General features: G+C 56.7%; 1 protein-coding gene across 1 annotated transcript in view; it reads left to right on the forward strand.

Annotated features, from left to right (window-relative positions):
* The first annotated feature begins 1,865 nt into the window (after window positions 1-1,865).
* Window positions 1,866-15,448, forward strand: part of LRP1 (LDL receptor related protein 1) — an 80,308-nt gene continuing 66,725 nt past the window's right edge. The window contains 4 exon segments of the mRNA XM_009282292.1: window positions 1,866-2,004; window positions 4,150-4,272; window positions 11,456-11,593; window positions 14,233-14,352. Of these exon segments, the coding sequence (XP_009280567.1) occupies window positions 1,866-2,004; window positions 4,150-4,272; window positions 11,456-11,593; window positions 14,233-14,352 (520 nt within the window).

The following is a 15,448-nucleotide window of genomic DNA, read 5'->3' on the forward strand; positions in this document are numbered from 1 at the left end:
CGCTGTTTCCTTTGCAAAGTAGCGGCCAGCCACCTCCTCCAGAGGAAGGGGAGGAGTTGGGCTGAAGAGGAAAGTAAGACTTGCTCAAGGAAGGAGTTCTTGGTTTGCTTCCAGTCTATCTAGGTTTTTATGCCGTACTCATCTGTGCACTGAAGTTAATTTGGTTTCTGCTCAAGGTGAAGACCTCCTGCTCACCAGCCTCCTAAAATAGTCCATTTAAATGGAAGTGTCAATTTCTTGCTTTAGGCAAAAATGAAATGTATTTTGTTGTGTTTCTTTAACAGCCCTTTTCCCCACCTGCTGCACTCTAACAGGAAGCCTCCAGCATCCCGTGTCCATGGGATGGCGGGAGGCGCAGCCGGGCTCTCGGTTCCTGTCCTACCTGGGAAGACCCGCCTGCGGCTTCACGCCCCCGCTGGGGGATTCTGCTCCCACCCCATACGGGAGAAGAAGAATCCCCTTTCTTGCACCCAAACAGCCATTTTTTTGCCATTTTTTAGTACAATTTTTTCCCCTCTGTCCCCTTTGAATTAACTTTTAAGCAGGGATCTCTCCTCTGACTGCCAAAGAGGGACGTGTTTTCCGCGGATGGCTCTCGCAGCTGTCCTGGCCCCACTCTGAGCCGGCCATTGTGCGCTGCATGAAGGCGCCTTTATTCTCCAACCCGGAGCTGGAGCTCTGCTCTCTGCTGCCATTGCCGCTTCTGCTGGTGCGGCCGCCTGGCTTTTGGAAAGAAATTTGGCTCCGTGTGAAGGATGCATTAACAGACACCTCCTCTAATTGTCCACCTGGCACTGAGGCATCTCAACACTTACTCTGGGGCCATTTAACTCGCTGGGAACATGCTGTGCAAGAACAGAAAGTGCGTGGGGTTGCCGAGGAGCCTGGAGAGCTGGCTGCCGAGAGGGGAAGCGATCTCCTTCTCTCCCCCTGCGCGGAGGCACAGCAGCCGTTGTGCGAAAGCTGCTCTAGAAACCACGAGGCCTCATGCTGCCAAAGCTGTCCTCGTGTTTGGGAATGGCGGAGGGGGGATGGCCCATGATTTGAGCTGGGTTCGGGTGCAGCTTTACTGTGTGTTAACATGCCCTGCGGCGGCAAGGACTGGCAGGACTGCTCCCTGGGGTCTGCCTGTGCCGAGGGAAGGACTGAGCTGGAGCATCGCCACCTCTGAGAAGGGTGGGTGTGAGCAGGGTACATGTCCTCGGGTGGCTTTCCTTGAGGAAAGCCATGACACGTGTGTGGCCTGACAAAGCATGCGTGAGTGATGTGTCAGTACTTGGAAGAAATCTCATGTGTTCTGCTCCTGCATGGGGGAGCGGCAGGAGAACCTGCTTTGTTGCAGTCTGAGTGCAGCCAAGCCCTGGAGACAAGGCTGCTCTGCAAAGGTGTAGGTACTGGTACTTAGGGATGACGTCTTCGAGTGAGAGGCCAATCTTCTGTGCTGCTGGTGAGCGTCTCTGCTCCAGGACTGGTGTCTCCAGTGCAAATCAAGATCCTGTCCTGGCTCTGGTTTCTCCTCCCATGTAAATGCAGGGCTGTGAGCGGCTGGGATGGGGCAGCAGGCTGGGAACCACTTGCCAGGAGTTTGCCCTCCTCTTGCAGATCTGCCCGCTCCCCTTGGCAGGCAGGAGGCAGGTAAGAGGCCGGGAGCTGAGCTCAACCGGTGGGGAGACAGCGGCTGCTGTTGGCCCGGCGGGTTCCTGGGTGCCGGCTGCGGTTGGCTGGGCGGTTGCGGCAGCCGTAGGTCACTTTGTGGCTGCTGGAGACCTGGGAAGATGCAGGAGAGCAGGAAATCCAAGGGAGTGTTGGTTCTTTGCTGTGGTTTTCTTAATGAATCTTGCATTTGGTACGCTTGTGGCTGGGAGATGGAGGTGGAAGATGAGCTCCTCCGGGAAGAGGGGGCGGCAGAGCCGGCTTCGGAGGAGAGCTGGTTGCAGGAGGTGCCTGTCCCTGAGCTCCCAGCCCTGCGCTGCCGCATCCTGCAGGAGGAAGGGAACAGGCTTGGTGTCCATGTCATCTCTTGCCTAAAGAAGGTGTGGGGGGGCGGTGGAGGGGGAGGCATCTGCTCATAACTGGGGATGTTTCATCCATTTTGATATGTCCAGTCTCCATCTTGATTGCACTGAGCTCCTTGTCATGGTGTTGAGACTTTCCCTCTAAGCAACAGCTCCAAGGTTACTGATGCTGATTGCTTTAAAGACAGAAGGGAAGCAAGGTTTGTAAGAGGTGGTACTCTTCAATCCAACCAAATGACATCAAACAAAGCCCTTTTGTAGGTCTGAGGGATAATTAGCATCGTTACACGGTGGGGAGAGTTTCCTCCCACCCTTTAGGAACCGGGATTTAGACTGGGGACCGGACCCTCCCCATCCTCTTCCCTCACAACATCCCTGCTGCAGACCGGACAGAAGCTGCCTGGACCTGGCTGCGGCATTTCCTTCACATGGCAGGAACTGGCAAGAAATCATGGCACCTTCTCTGCCTGTCAGGAGCCTGAGGGCGAGCTGGGTCATGAAACGCGTGAAATGAGCTGCAGCGCTGGCAGCAGCTCCTGCCTGTGGTGCTGCCTGGCGCAGCTGCAGCGAGGCAGATGCAGAGACCCTCCTTCCGTGGGCTGAGCAAAAAGTTAAGTGGATCCTTGGAGCAGGGAATTTAGCAGAAGACCAGGGATGACACAAGATAAATGTTTAGGGAATTGCATGTGTTTGACTGCCTTTGCTCTTAACGAACATTCACAGTTGCGTTACGTTAGGTTTTCAAGATTTCCTGCCTTCCCAAGGGCTCGGGCTTGCTGTGCAGAGCAAAAGCTGCAATCGGCGTGGAAGCATTTGCTGCAGAAAGCTGGATCTCTGGGAAGAAAGTGAAATGCTTTTTGGCATTTCATGTGCACCAGCAGCACATTTTTTGGCAAGAAGATAGCCCGAGCCAGTGGGGCTGCGTGTGCCAGGCTCTGCCATGTGCTGGGGCAATGGCCCTCGCCTGGGAGCCCCCGACACAGCGGATCGTGTTCAAAGCCGGCATGGCTTCACTACAATTTGACCCTTCCCGACTGCAGCTCTTACCTGAACTTCTGCTGCCCGCCCTGCCTTGGCATCACCTCCAAGCCATCTGGCTCTGGTACCCACCCTGTGTGTGTTACGTGTATGGCTACATACACGTGTTTTTCACGTTTGGCGTTGCCCCTGCCACTGTGGATTGGCCAAAAGAGACCTTGGTGCAGTGCCTGCTGACTGGCAAAGTGTAGCCTGGCAGTGCTGGGGACAGGCAAGGGTCTCTGCCTTCCCTTCTACCCATGACCCTTTGGCAAAGGGGGAGTCACGCAGCCTGTGCTCAGGGGGGTGCAGTGATCCCCTCAATTGCAGCCTGTGCTTGGGGGTGTGTGCAGTGACCCCTCATTGCAGCCTGCACTCGGGGGTGGGGGTGCAGTGACCCCCCCCCATTGCAGCCAGCCTCCTTGAGGGGGGCCAGTTTTGGCAGGGGGAGAGCGCACCCCAGTCTGGAGCCGCCCGGAGGAGGGGGCACTGGGGTTCTTCTCAGCCCTGCTCCCGTCCCCAGGGTTCAGGCCGGTTCTGCGCTCTGTGCTTTAGGTTTTCCTGCTGGTTTTCTTATGACTTTGTTTTATTTCTGTGTGTCTTGGGAGGATGGTGCTGGGGTTGCCAACCCTCCCCTGGGAGCACCGCCCTGGGCGTACACGTGTGTGTTTCCTGGGCGCAGGATGGATGGAGAACCCATCCTGCTGCTGCTGCTGCTGTCTTTGTGATTTAAAAATGTTACTTTTTAATTTGTTCTCATTTGGGTTTTCTTATTTTTTTCCCCTGTCTTTTTTACTGTCTAGCATAGAAAATAAACCGCCTTTGGCTCCCAGGAGCTAATTCATCCAAGTTAAATGATCTTTAAAATCTGTTAGCGCATCATGGATCTCAGTTCCTGTTTTCTTGCAGTGTAATTAATGCTTCAGTTTAAATTTTCTCCTTTCCTTAGGGGCAAGGTTGATGGATCTGATGCCAGGCTAAAACTTTTGCTGAGCCGTTAGAAAGAAATCAAACTAAAAGCAATTTAGTCCTTAATTTAAATTTTTTTTTTTTTAAATAACTTGTCTTTGGGAAGAAACTGATCTTGTTTATTATCATTATTTCTTTTCTCATCCAGCACCGAAGACATGTAGCCCTAAACAGTTTGCATGCAAAGATCAGATTACGTGCATATCTAAGGGCTGGCGCTGTGACGGGGAAAAGGATTGTCCGGATGGCTCGGATGAATCACCCGATATATGTATGTATGCCTTTCCTTCCTAATAATGTTCTTTTGGTTTTGTTTCATCCATTCACTCATTGCACGGTCGTTCCAGGGTCCCAAATAGGTGCCGTCGCACAACTGCTCTACCTCAGCTCCTGTTTCTCCCGTAGTACCAGGAGTCCACAGCACTTCGGGGTGGGGGTGGGTACCACTCACGGCAGGAGTCCAAGCCATCCAGCTGTCCGTCCTCCCTTTATCTCCCTAGCTGCTGCTCCCGGGACCTCTGGCTCTGGGGCCGTGATCCATCGTAACAAAACAGCCTCCTGGGAACGGGGTATCACTCATTTATTTTTTGTTTCCATCAAAATTGATTTACACAAGGAAGGCAGAGTCCTGGAGGCGAGGATGCAGTGAGCCGTGGCGCTGGGCAGGGGCTGCGCCTGCATGGGTCAGCTCTGATGCAGCTGCATCCCTTCCTCAAGTGGCTGTGCCTCCGGTGCCTGGCATTTAATGGGCGCTTGGAGCGAGCTGGGCTGAAGGGAAGGAGGAGATCTCTGGGAGTCCTGGGGAACAGCCGGGGAAAGCAATGCCGCTTTCCCCAGATGTGTTTGGATTAGGATGCTGTGTTGGTTTTACTGGTTTTGTCCTGGGCTGTTGGAGCCGCTGTGCCACAGTGGTACTGGCGGCCCCAGCGCTGGGGGTGCTCCTGCCTCAGATGGGGCGGTCGGGTCTTGGTTCGGAAGCAAACAGGGAACCGGGCTGGATTAGACGGGGTGCAAGGGCTGGGGATGGGGCATGTGTGTCTGCACGGGGGAGTGAGCCAGAACCATGCTGGTGCCAGGGGCTCTACAAGGACAGCGGGTATGCCAGTCCTGCTGCACTGCGCTGTGCTGGGGGCTCTGCTCCAGCTGGGCTGGAGCAAGGAACCACCTCTCCCCGTGTCCCGGTTTCTCCCTCCATCTGATGAGGGAGGCTGTGCTGCCCTTGTTGCCTCGCAGGAGCAACCTCGTTAGGTTGTTTTACTGTGTCAGGAAAGCAGCCTCGAGATGCCAGGCCAGCAGGACAGCCACAGCCGGGTTCATCCCTGCTGCTGCTCATCAGTGACCAGCAAAATTCTCTCATCCTCTGGCCCAGAGATCCTTCCCAGACTCCTGCTTCACACTGTACTTGGCATAAAGGTCTCCTTCAAAGCAGTTTCTGGTTCGGCACTGGGGTTATTTATTTCTTAAGGCAAAATGATGCAACCAGCCCCTCCGTGGGAGGGATGAGGGGGCTGGGATGGGCTGTCTGGCTCCAGTCAGTCAGCAGCCCTGGAAAATTACTGCGGGAGGACGCGGAGGCCCTTCCCCGGCTGGAAGAAATCCGTCCTGATTGACGTATTCCGCTTGCTGCACGTGTCTGCGCTTGCTTCACCGCCCCCCCCATCCATATGGACAGGTGAACAGAAAACAGATCCCTTGGATGCTTTTCCCTCTTCCCCTTCTTCCTCTTTCTTCACTGTGAAGGCACCGCTGGTGGGGGCTGGCAGAGTCTCCCCCCGGATGGGGAAGGCAGAGCTGCACCTGCCTGCTCCAGCTGCTGCCGCCCTGGTGGAAGCTGGAAGGCATTGGTGTTCTCTGCAGCAGGGGCTGTGAGCATCCCTCACCGCTGCCCGCCCGGCCCCTCCCCAGTCCCTGCTCTGGCACCACGTGGGCCGGTGAGGTGCCTGGTGCCGGGAGCAGTGTCCGGCTGTTCTGCAGATGCACCTTGTGTCTGTCTGTGTGGCAGTCGTGGTCTTGGGGGGGTGGAGGTAGGAAGATGCTCTCAGGTTTGCTCAGAGTCCCCCAAGGACTCGAGCACCCACAGCTCCTGCTGGAGGAGGGAGGCTCGTTCCCTGGGGGAGGTGGGACCCCCACTAGCCGTGTGCCCCTTGGTACGTGCTCGGCACTTCCAGGACAGGCAAGTGGGAGCCTCTTGTGAGGCATAGACCAAAGCCCAGCGTTTCCTCTCTCCTCACCCTGCCACTGTGTGTGGGACAGAGTCCACGAGTTTCCATCACCACTGCAGATCCTAAACTTTGGAAACGCTCTTTTCCTGGGGAGCGGTTCCCTCCCCAGCTTCAGAAGCGACTGCTGAGGTTTGGGGACCTGGAGGGGCTTGACCTTTCTGAGGGACTCTGCTCACCTTCCCCAGGTTCCTGCTTTAAGCCCCAAGACTGCGTTAGCCTGGGGAGCACCAAGAGGGAGCCAGAAGGATGCTGCGCCCTCCGGGAGGTGGAGGTTGGGGTCAGCGGCCATCACTGCTGGCTCCTCTGCACCGGTGGCCGAGCAGCGCTCGGTGCGGTGCCAGTGCACGTCTGGCCTGGCGCTCGCCTGCGCCCATCTGTGCCTTTCCCACGGGCAGGGGGTATGAATGGAGGTTGCTGCCTGCTGCCTGCCTTGCTCCTGCCCAGGCTCGCACGAGTGGAGTCCAACCTGTCGGCACACGCAGGGTGCGGAGCCTGGTATCTCCGGGATTGCCAGGCAAGCTTTTCTCACGCCACTTCGGCACCGAGGCTTCCAGCAGGCTCTCATCCTCCTTATCTTTTTGGCAGGGAGAGGATGACTTTTATTGCTATTATTTAATCTCTTTTTTAAGCCCAGGCTGCAAACGTGGCTTTTGCACGCTGCTTGGTGCACCCTTTCGCACCCTGGCAGCACAGCAGGGTTATTTACATTGCACTAATGTACTCATGTGAGAGTCTCTTGAAATGCCGTCTATTATGTGCGAGGTTTTCCTCCCTGGGGAATCCTTTTAAGTATTTGCTGGCTTTGTTCATGTGTTAGCTGAGCATAGGAAGAGTTCTCTTTCCGAGCTCGGTGCTGTGCTTGTGTCTGTGCGAGTGGCTTGTACCTGGTTCTTGCCCAGTCAGTTGTTTTTTGCACTCCGTGGAGCTTTCCTGGGGGGAAAAAAACTTGTACAAGAGCCTCCATCCTGTTGAAAATCAAAGGAGATGAGGGGCTCTGAGAAATTAATTTGCTGTGGCTGAGCTACAGCCATCATCTGGCCGCTGCATCCCAGCTGGCCTTGTGCCTGGAGCTCTCCCAGCTCAGCTGGGTGCCCTGGCCAGGCTGGGGGTTTGCCCGTGAGCAGGACAGCCAAGCTGCTGGCACGCGTTTCTCTGGCCATGGGACAGCGGCACCATTTGCTTCACTGCAGACGAATCTGTGGGTCCACGGCCTTCAGTCGCTTGGACGTTTGCAAGGATTCAGCATCAAACGGTTTATTGGTCCGAGGGTTCAGGAGGTCTCAAATCCTTTGTCTTGCCACACTGGCCTGGTGCTGGATCTGTCAATGGCGTGGCCCTGCTCGGGTTTGGACACATCTCAAGTGAGCCTGTCGTCTGCAAAGCCTTTGCTCTCCTCTTCCTGCAGCGCTGGTGCCAGGCGCAGCCAGGAGGCAGCAATGGGATCTTCCCCACCTGAGCTCTGCTGGTGCTCGGCTCCTGGCACTGCCGTCCATCCCGGCGGGGTGAGCAGGACCATCCTGCTCCCAGCTCCTCCTGCCTGTTCCCTTGTCGAGTTCCCTACGTCTGTGTCTCTTTATGCTGTTGCAAGTCAACTACAGGCTGCATTTACAGGAGGAAGAATTGCTTTTCTTCTTTCCTTTTTTTTTTTTCAAGTGGTTTTTAGAGGTTAAAAATTCCTGTCTAATTCAGCTCCTTGGGGTGTACCACAAGCTTGTCACATGTAATAAATTGGCTCATTTATTAGTGTGCCAACACAGTCAAAAGCAAACAAAGTGGCTTGTAGATTAATCCTGCCCTGTTTGTGATAAGTAGTTTGATCCAGGCTCTTTGCAGGGGAATAATGGACACGGCAGATCAGTTTTGACTGATGAACTGTGCACTTTATTTCAGTGCCTTCATTCTTTCGGCCCGTATATTGATACTACTTAATTAACCCTTAATTTGCAATTACTCAGTGCCCAGATAGCGCTGCTATTTAGCCCTCTGCAAAAAACAAAAGCTGTGAAGTGGTAGCTGGTAAGAAATTCTCCCAGGAATCCTTTGCTGGGTGCCCTGGATTGGGGCTGGGAAAGAGGAGAAACCCATGTCCCCGATGGCAGCAATGGAGCCTGGGAGTCCTGAGCTCCGTATCCCCCATCCTGGAGGAGCCCATCGCCCCAGTGCCAAACCAGTTGGCTAACTGGAAACATACTGGAACGTATTTGACATGCAGCCTGCATGCAGGGGAGTGATCTGGCATCTGGAGCCCGTTAGATTTCTGTTCTTTGGGCACCCCTTGTGCAAGAAGGGGCACGTGTGTGTCAAAAGCCCAGAGTTAGTCACTTTGCACAAAACGGACAAACGAAAGGTGATGAAGTTTTCACTGTGGCAGGCTGGGGAACCTTTCTGCAAGGTGTGATGTTTTGTGTGCTCTTAGCAGGGGCTTTCATGGGCTGCTCCTGCCGTGGGAGGAACCTCTTGCCCATCTCCGCAGCAGCAGCAGCGTGCCAGGCTGTGGGGCAGCTTGTTGAAGATTTCCTGCTGGACTTTAGTTCTGCAAAGGCTTTGGTGCATTTGGGAAGGGTAGAGGAGAAACCCAGTTTGCTCCATCTGCTCCTCGAGTAGCAATTTGCTGTTTCATAGTGTGGAGGACAGAGGGATGGGTGTGCAAAGGTGTCTGCCTGGGATGTGCTAAGGGGTCTTGTGCACGGTCAGGAGAACCACGGGGTCAGAGCCAGCAGGTCCTGTCCATCCCTCGTCCAAACTCGCCTTGGCCCTTGCCCAGTGAAGCAAGATGAGCTCCTTCTCCCTCGCCCTCCTTGCTGCCGGTGGGGTGAGCAGGCAGTGCAAGCCCTGCCTGTCCCTGGGGCAGTACCCCCGCAGCTGCCTCCTGCAGAAGGGGCTCAGGCTGAACTGGAGAAGGCTCCATCTGAGAGGAGCCACCCCCAGGTCTCCCGTTTAACCTCGATCTCCCATTAATTATGCCAACTGCGTGCTGCAATCAGGGGCTGGGGCGCAGGAATGGCAGTGGGGTGGTGGGAGATGAGGCTGGAGGAGAAGCGCTGGTGCAGCCCTGGGGTGGGATTGAGCTGCCGGGCTGAAGGCAAGAGCCAGGGCTACCCCCGCCTGCCTGGAGTGTTTGCAGTCCCGGCATTCCTCCCCTGGGGTTTGCAGTGCCCCTGCCACAGCCACGTGTGCTGCTGAGAGCCTTCAGCCCCCGCTGGAGCAGCACCTGCTGGGAACCTGCGGATTAAGGTTAAAAGCACGTCTAGTGTAGCTCGGCAGTGACAGCTCGCAGGGAGTGAAACCAAGCCCTCGCTGGCGGGGAGCGTGTTGGCAGGGCGGGAACTGTGCTGGATGAGGATGTGCTGGCACAAGGAGCGCTGGGCTGGACCTTGCAAGCTGCGCGTGATGTAACATTCCTCTCCAAGGAGAGTTTAAGCTTATTTAGGACAAACTCCACCGGTGGAGACTTTAGATGAAGGTGACTGCTGGTCTCAATAGTTGTCTAAAACGGGACCGTGCCTGGACAAAGTGCTCGGCGTGTGATGTGCTGCAGGTGCCCTTCTCGGTGCTCACCTGGCACTTCGCCTGCTGCAAAGGATGGGGTGGTCCGCAGGGAGCTCGGGGAGCTATTTCTGCCACTGCCCCTGCTGCCAGCAGGGCTGATGTGCTGCCTGCCCTGCTGATGTGAGGGCAAGGCATAAACAGCCACTGTCTCCCCATAAAATGGGATTTTAGTATTTCGCTTGCATGCTGCCGTTGACTCAGCAGAGGCATGTTGGTGGCTCCAGCAAGAGCTGGCGAAACGCTGCGTATTCAGCCCTAAAGTGAAACTTAGGTTTCAGTCCGGGGAGGAGAGGAGAGCCTGCAGAGGGGAGTCGGGCTTTGCAGAGCTCTCTGGTTGTTGGGCCGCTGACACTGAGCCCGCACTGCACCAGTGCTGTGCCAGGGCTCACTGTCAGTGCGTCACCCCCAGGCAGCTGCCTTTCCAGCCTGGGGTAAAGCAGTGTTGGAGCCAGGATGTTGGTGGAGTTTTTAACCAGGTTTCAGGATGTTAATCGATTTGTGGTGTATTTTGTTGTTTGTCTCAATGCCGTGCTTCTTTTCAGAGAAGCTTAAAAACAAAGCCTTGCTTCCTTTGTAATTTTTCTAGTTAATAATGGAGATTAAGTCTGCTTGTGTCGCGTAGTCCTGGTTCTTAACCACCCCCCGCAAGCCTGCCTGTGCAGCGGCCTCTTAACAAAGAATGTGTTGGCACCTGAGGGAGTGCTTGGGGTGGCGGGGGGCCAGGGCAGCTGTGCTCAGGGTGCTCAGCACTGCCTGACCCCATGTGCCCCCGGCCCTCTCAGCAGTGAGGAGTGCCCAGAGCCATGTGTCTAGGCAGCCCGGAGTGGACATGACCAGCAGGAGCTCGAAACAGGGGGTCTGGGGCTGCTGAGGTCCGGGGTCACCTTCCTCCTGGGACCCCAGCCCATCAACCCGGCTCATTCCTGAGGATGGGCACGCGTCCACTGACGGCAGTCTCTGGGGCTGGGCAGAGGGTCCCCATCTGCCCCAGCTGCTCCAGGTCTCCTTCCTTTTCGCACGATGCTCCTGCTCGGGCTGCGCTCTGCAGAGGGATGGAAAAGGGAAAGTTCACTCCAGACGGGTCACGCTTTTCCTTCCCGGAGAGCAGCGCCCGCAGCGGTCCCGCCTGCTTTGAAAGGGAAATCCAGTGTCTGTGTAATGAGCTTCTTCCAGGGAGAGCTAGGGATGCTGGAGGGGGCAGAGCCTGGTTTGAGCCTTTTCTGGTGGCCTTTTCTGGCCTCGAGCTGCCGTGGGAGCAGAGAAGATTTGGGACTGGCCTTGCTAGGTGGGTGCTGCTTTTGCTCTGGGGCACGTGCCGGGCAGGGGAATCCAAACCAAGGAGGTTTTAACATACATCTGGGCAGAGGGAATCAAAGCGCGTTCACACGCTTGCTGCCAGCACGGTGCTTGCCTGCTGTTGGCTACTGCAAAAATGTTCCCACAAATGTCCTGAGGAACGCAAGGTTCCCTGAACACCTGCATCTGCCTTAAGAGCTTTTACCTGAAATCTCGCTGTGCAAGGCCATGTCTAGCGGGTGATGATCACTGCTGGAGAGCCATGGCAGAGCAGTGTGGCGGGGCTGAGAGTTTCCTCGAGATTTTGGGTGTTTCCTCCGGGCGATGGGGTTGCAGAGCCGTCACGCTTTCCCTTCGGTGACAGTTCTGCCTTTTGCTGTCTTGCAGGTCCTCAGAGCAAGGTGTCTCGATGCCAACCCAATGAGCACAACTGCCTGGGCACGGAGCTGTGCATTCACATGAGCAAACTGTGCAACGGGCTCCACGACTGCTTTGACGGCTCCGATGAGGGGCCACACTGTCGGGGTAGGTGTCTGAGGGGGGGCGCGATGGTGGTCAAAGAAGAGCTGCTGGTAGGGGGGCTGCCCCACGAGATACTGCCCTTGCCTCCTTTCCTCCCCTACCACAGTAAGAGTCATGAAGTCCCTGTTTGTCCCTGGTTTCTGTCTGTACAGTGTGAGCCCCATGTTGGTTTTGTTTAACGGCTTCGCACTGGTGCCACCGCGCTCCATGCTCCCCTCTCCCGGCCAAGCGCAGCCGGCGCGGGACAGCTCAGCACCGGGCTGGCCGGTAGCAGATCCAGAGATTAGCCAGAGCCGCTTGCAAGTGAAATGCCCGTCATTCCTGAGCCTGCGGGCCATTAAATAGCTGCATTGTCTCCTGGGTTTAAAAGCTTGGAGGGCTGGGGTTCTGGTTCAGATAAGAGATACCAGTATGTTTTTTCCCTGATTTCCAGGAGCTTTGTCCCCCCTCCTGGCCTGTCCCGGTTGCTAATCCTGCTGGAAAACTCTCTCTAAATCAGTGTGTGCCGGCTTGCTGGTGCGCAGATTAGTCGCTCAGAAACACACGTCCTGGGCTGACCCCTGGAGCTGGGTCTCTGCAGACTCTGGGCGAGCAGCAAGCATGCTTTTTTCCCCAGCCCTTCCTCTGCCTGGGGCGGAGGGCTCCTGCTCTGCTCAACCTGAACCAGGTGTGAGACACCCTGCCCCGAAGGGCTCCCTCCTGCCCAGCCCTGGAGCTGGGACTGAGCTCCTCTCTGCTGCCCAGCTCCCACGGGAGGAGCCTGGGGCGGCTTCTGCAGCTGTGTCCAAGCTGACAATTAATATTTTGCTAATAGTTCTCAATACTTAAGTGGGATCTGATTTTTCACAGCTGGGCAGCACATGACCAGCACGCACGAGGGCTGGGTGTAGGCAGGCCCCGTGTCAGGACAGTTGCTGCTTGCAGGTTTGGGCACGTTGGGGATGTAAACCCTTGCTAGCCCTTGTGTTGGATGCCGAGGTCCCTCCTGCCCGCCAGCCGGCAGGGGGAGAGCTGGCGGTGACGCCCCAGGGAGGCATTTCCTCGCAGCTGGTCATGAGCCCCAGCCTGCCTCCACCCTGGGCTTAGGGAGACGAGCTGTCACTCCGGTTCATGCTCCAGCTGCTGGAGCAACATGCCGCCCCATCTTGCTCCCCTTGCTGCCCTTTGTGCCTGGCCTCTGCCTGGGACCGCTCACTCCCTCGGCAGCAGGCAGGAGGTTTGTCCTGCAGAGGTGCCCCTGCAGAGATGCAGAGACATCCGGGAGCCAGGGAGCCTCTGCTGCCCTTGCAGATATCCACAGGGGTGGAAATGCCATCAGAGCCTCCGTGCTGAAACTCCCCCCATCATCCCCCTCCTGCAGACCCAGCACTCTTGGGGGTTTTTCTTTTTTTTGGATGCATGCAGTGCTTTAGCTGAGAGATAAGAATCTGAAATGAATAGCTGGGCCTGCCAAAGCCGATAAACCTTGTAAACAACTCGGCCGGGCCCTGCCTGGCTTATTAAATGGTTCCACATGCGAGGGGCAGGATTTTCACAGCGCCTGGGTGCTGCTGCCCCCGTCCAGCCCCGGCTGCGAAGGGGAACTTGGAAAGGGCCGAATAGTTTTGGTTTGGAGAGGCTCGTGGCTGGGCAGCTGCTTGTTTCCCCTCCACCGGCAGATTTGCTGGGACCCAGTTCAACGCCCTCTGAGCACCCAAGTGACCAGATCAGGCAGGGCGAGGAGAGGAGGGGAGAAAATAAAACCCAGCATGAACCAACCCCCCAACAAAGGGCTGACAGCACGTCCCTCACAGCAGGCTAAGGAGGCCTACTGCTAAATGACCTTGATGAAGTTGGAGGCTGCTGCTGTTTATCAACAGAGTGAGGCGGGTAGCCCTGGCCGCCCCCTGCCTGTTGGCAGCTCTGGGCAGGTGGGGGCTTTATTGGTGTTTATTACAACCACTAATGGAATTGAAGCCGCGGGAGGTGTTGAGCCGGGCGGCCGCATCTCTGGTCCCAGCTTCAGCCTGAGGCCACCTGACCCTGGCGCTGGGGTGGTGCTGCCTCTGCAGGGGTATGGACAGCTGTGAGCTCTGGGCTCTTCGGTGCGTCTGGCAGCTGGCTGCCTGCCCAAGCGCTCCTCCACTGCCTGCACCACAGCATCTCTGGTGCGGGGTGGTCCCCAGGCTCCTTGCAGCCCTGGTTAGAGGGAAGTTGCTGCGGAGAGGAGATGGCAGATAAGCTCGCCCTGAAGTCTCTCTGGGATCCATGTCCCCCAGGATACCCTGGAGCCAAGTCCCATGCCACTCTCCTGCATGAGGAGCGCCGGGTCTCAGGGCTGGCTGTGGCCACAACAGGCTCCCGGTGGGAAGCGACGTCGAGTCAGCAGCTTTGGGGGATGGTTGGGGCTGCTCAGACCCCCCCTCTCGTGGAGCAGCCGTGTATCCGTTATGGCCTCCCCTCCCTCTGCTGAGGGTCTTGGTCCTTCCCTCCCCACTGGGGAGCAGAGGGACACGTGGAGGTCCCCAGCAAAGCCTGGTGGGGTGCCTGGGAGTCCCCTTCACCCAGCACTGGGGTCCGGGCATCCATTCTGTTCCTCACCCAAGCGTCCCTGCTTGCACATCGGTGACATCCTCTCTCCTCTGTCTTCCCTGTCTCCTCAGAACAATTAGCAAACTGCACGGCCCTGGCCTGCCAGCACCACTGCGTGCCAACGCTGAGCGGACCAGCCTGCTACTGCAACAACTCCTTCCAGCTGGCCGAGGACAGGAGGAGCTGCAAAGGTCCGTACGGGGTGGACAGAGCTGTCACCCCTGGCACAGTGCTGGTGGCTCCTCTGGGCTGTGGCTGATGCTGCCGTCTTGGTAGCAGTGCTGGGGCTTGGCTGTGCAGCCAAAGGGACTTGGGGCTTGGCAGACCCTGCCTTTCAGGAGGGAACACAGGGGGCTGACGGGATGGGACTCTGCCTCCCTGCTGCCATGGGGCTGTTACATGGATGCAGCTCCTGAAAGCCCAAGTGAGAAATATTGGGAGGGAGTACGGAAAAGGCTTTGCCTCTGTGTACGGAGTCAGGGGCCATCGCTGGGCTTGTACGTGATCCCAGTGTCCATGCCTCAGAGGATGCTGGAAAATAGGAGAGGGTCAGCGAGGAGTGATCAGATCAATGCGATGCCTGGAAACAAGTCTGGAAGTGAGAGATTGCAGCAGCTCCGTCTCTTTCATTTATCTGAGCAGAGGTGAAAGGGGCCTTTATCAGCTCCTGCACGCATCTCTGGGGGCAAGTGCTCTCCGGTGGAGATGGCTCTTTCATCTAGCAGAAGAAAGAGCAGCGTGCAAGCCAGGGGTTTGGAAGCTGAAGATTAGAGAAATTCAGACTGGAAATTTAGGTGCAGATTTTGCAGAGTGGGGAGGAGGGGCAATGGATAATTAGGCCTTGAAAAGGCTCAGCTGTGAGGCAGGGATTGTCCTTTTGCTGCCTTGCTGCTGATGCTGGAGCAGAAAGCTGGGGGCTGCCTGCAGGTGTCACGAGATGACGTTGGCCAGGTATTCTGCTGGAGGCCATTGTGACCATCCCTTTGGCTTGGGGATCGTATCCTCCCCTGCAGCTCTGGGGAAGAGTGGCTGGAAAGCTGCCCGGCAGAAAAGGACCTGGGGGTGCTGGTCGGCAGCCGGCTGAACATGAGCCGGCAGTGTGCCCAGGCGGCCAGGAAGGCCAATGGCATCCTGGCCTGTATCAGAAATAGTGTGGCCAGCAGGAGTAGGGAAGTGATCGTGCCCCTGTACTCAGCACTGGTGAGGCCGCACCTCGAATACTGTGTTCAGTTTTGGGCCCCTCACTACAAGAAGGACGTTGAGGTGCTGGAGCGTGTCCAGAGAAGG

This window comes from Aptenodytes forsteri, unplaced genomic scaffold (genome assembly GCF_000699145.1).
Source record: "Aptenodytes forsteri isolate BGI_AS27 unplaced genomic scaffold, ASM69914v1 Scaffold373, whole genome shotgun sequence".
NCBI lineage: Eukaryota > Metazoa > Chordata > Aves > Sphenisciformes > Spheniscidae > Aptenodytes > Aptenodytes forsteri.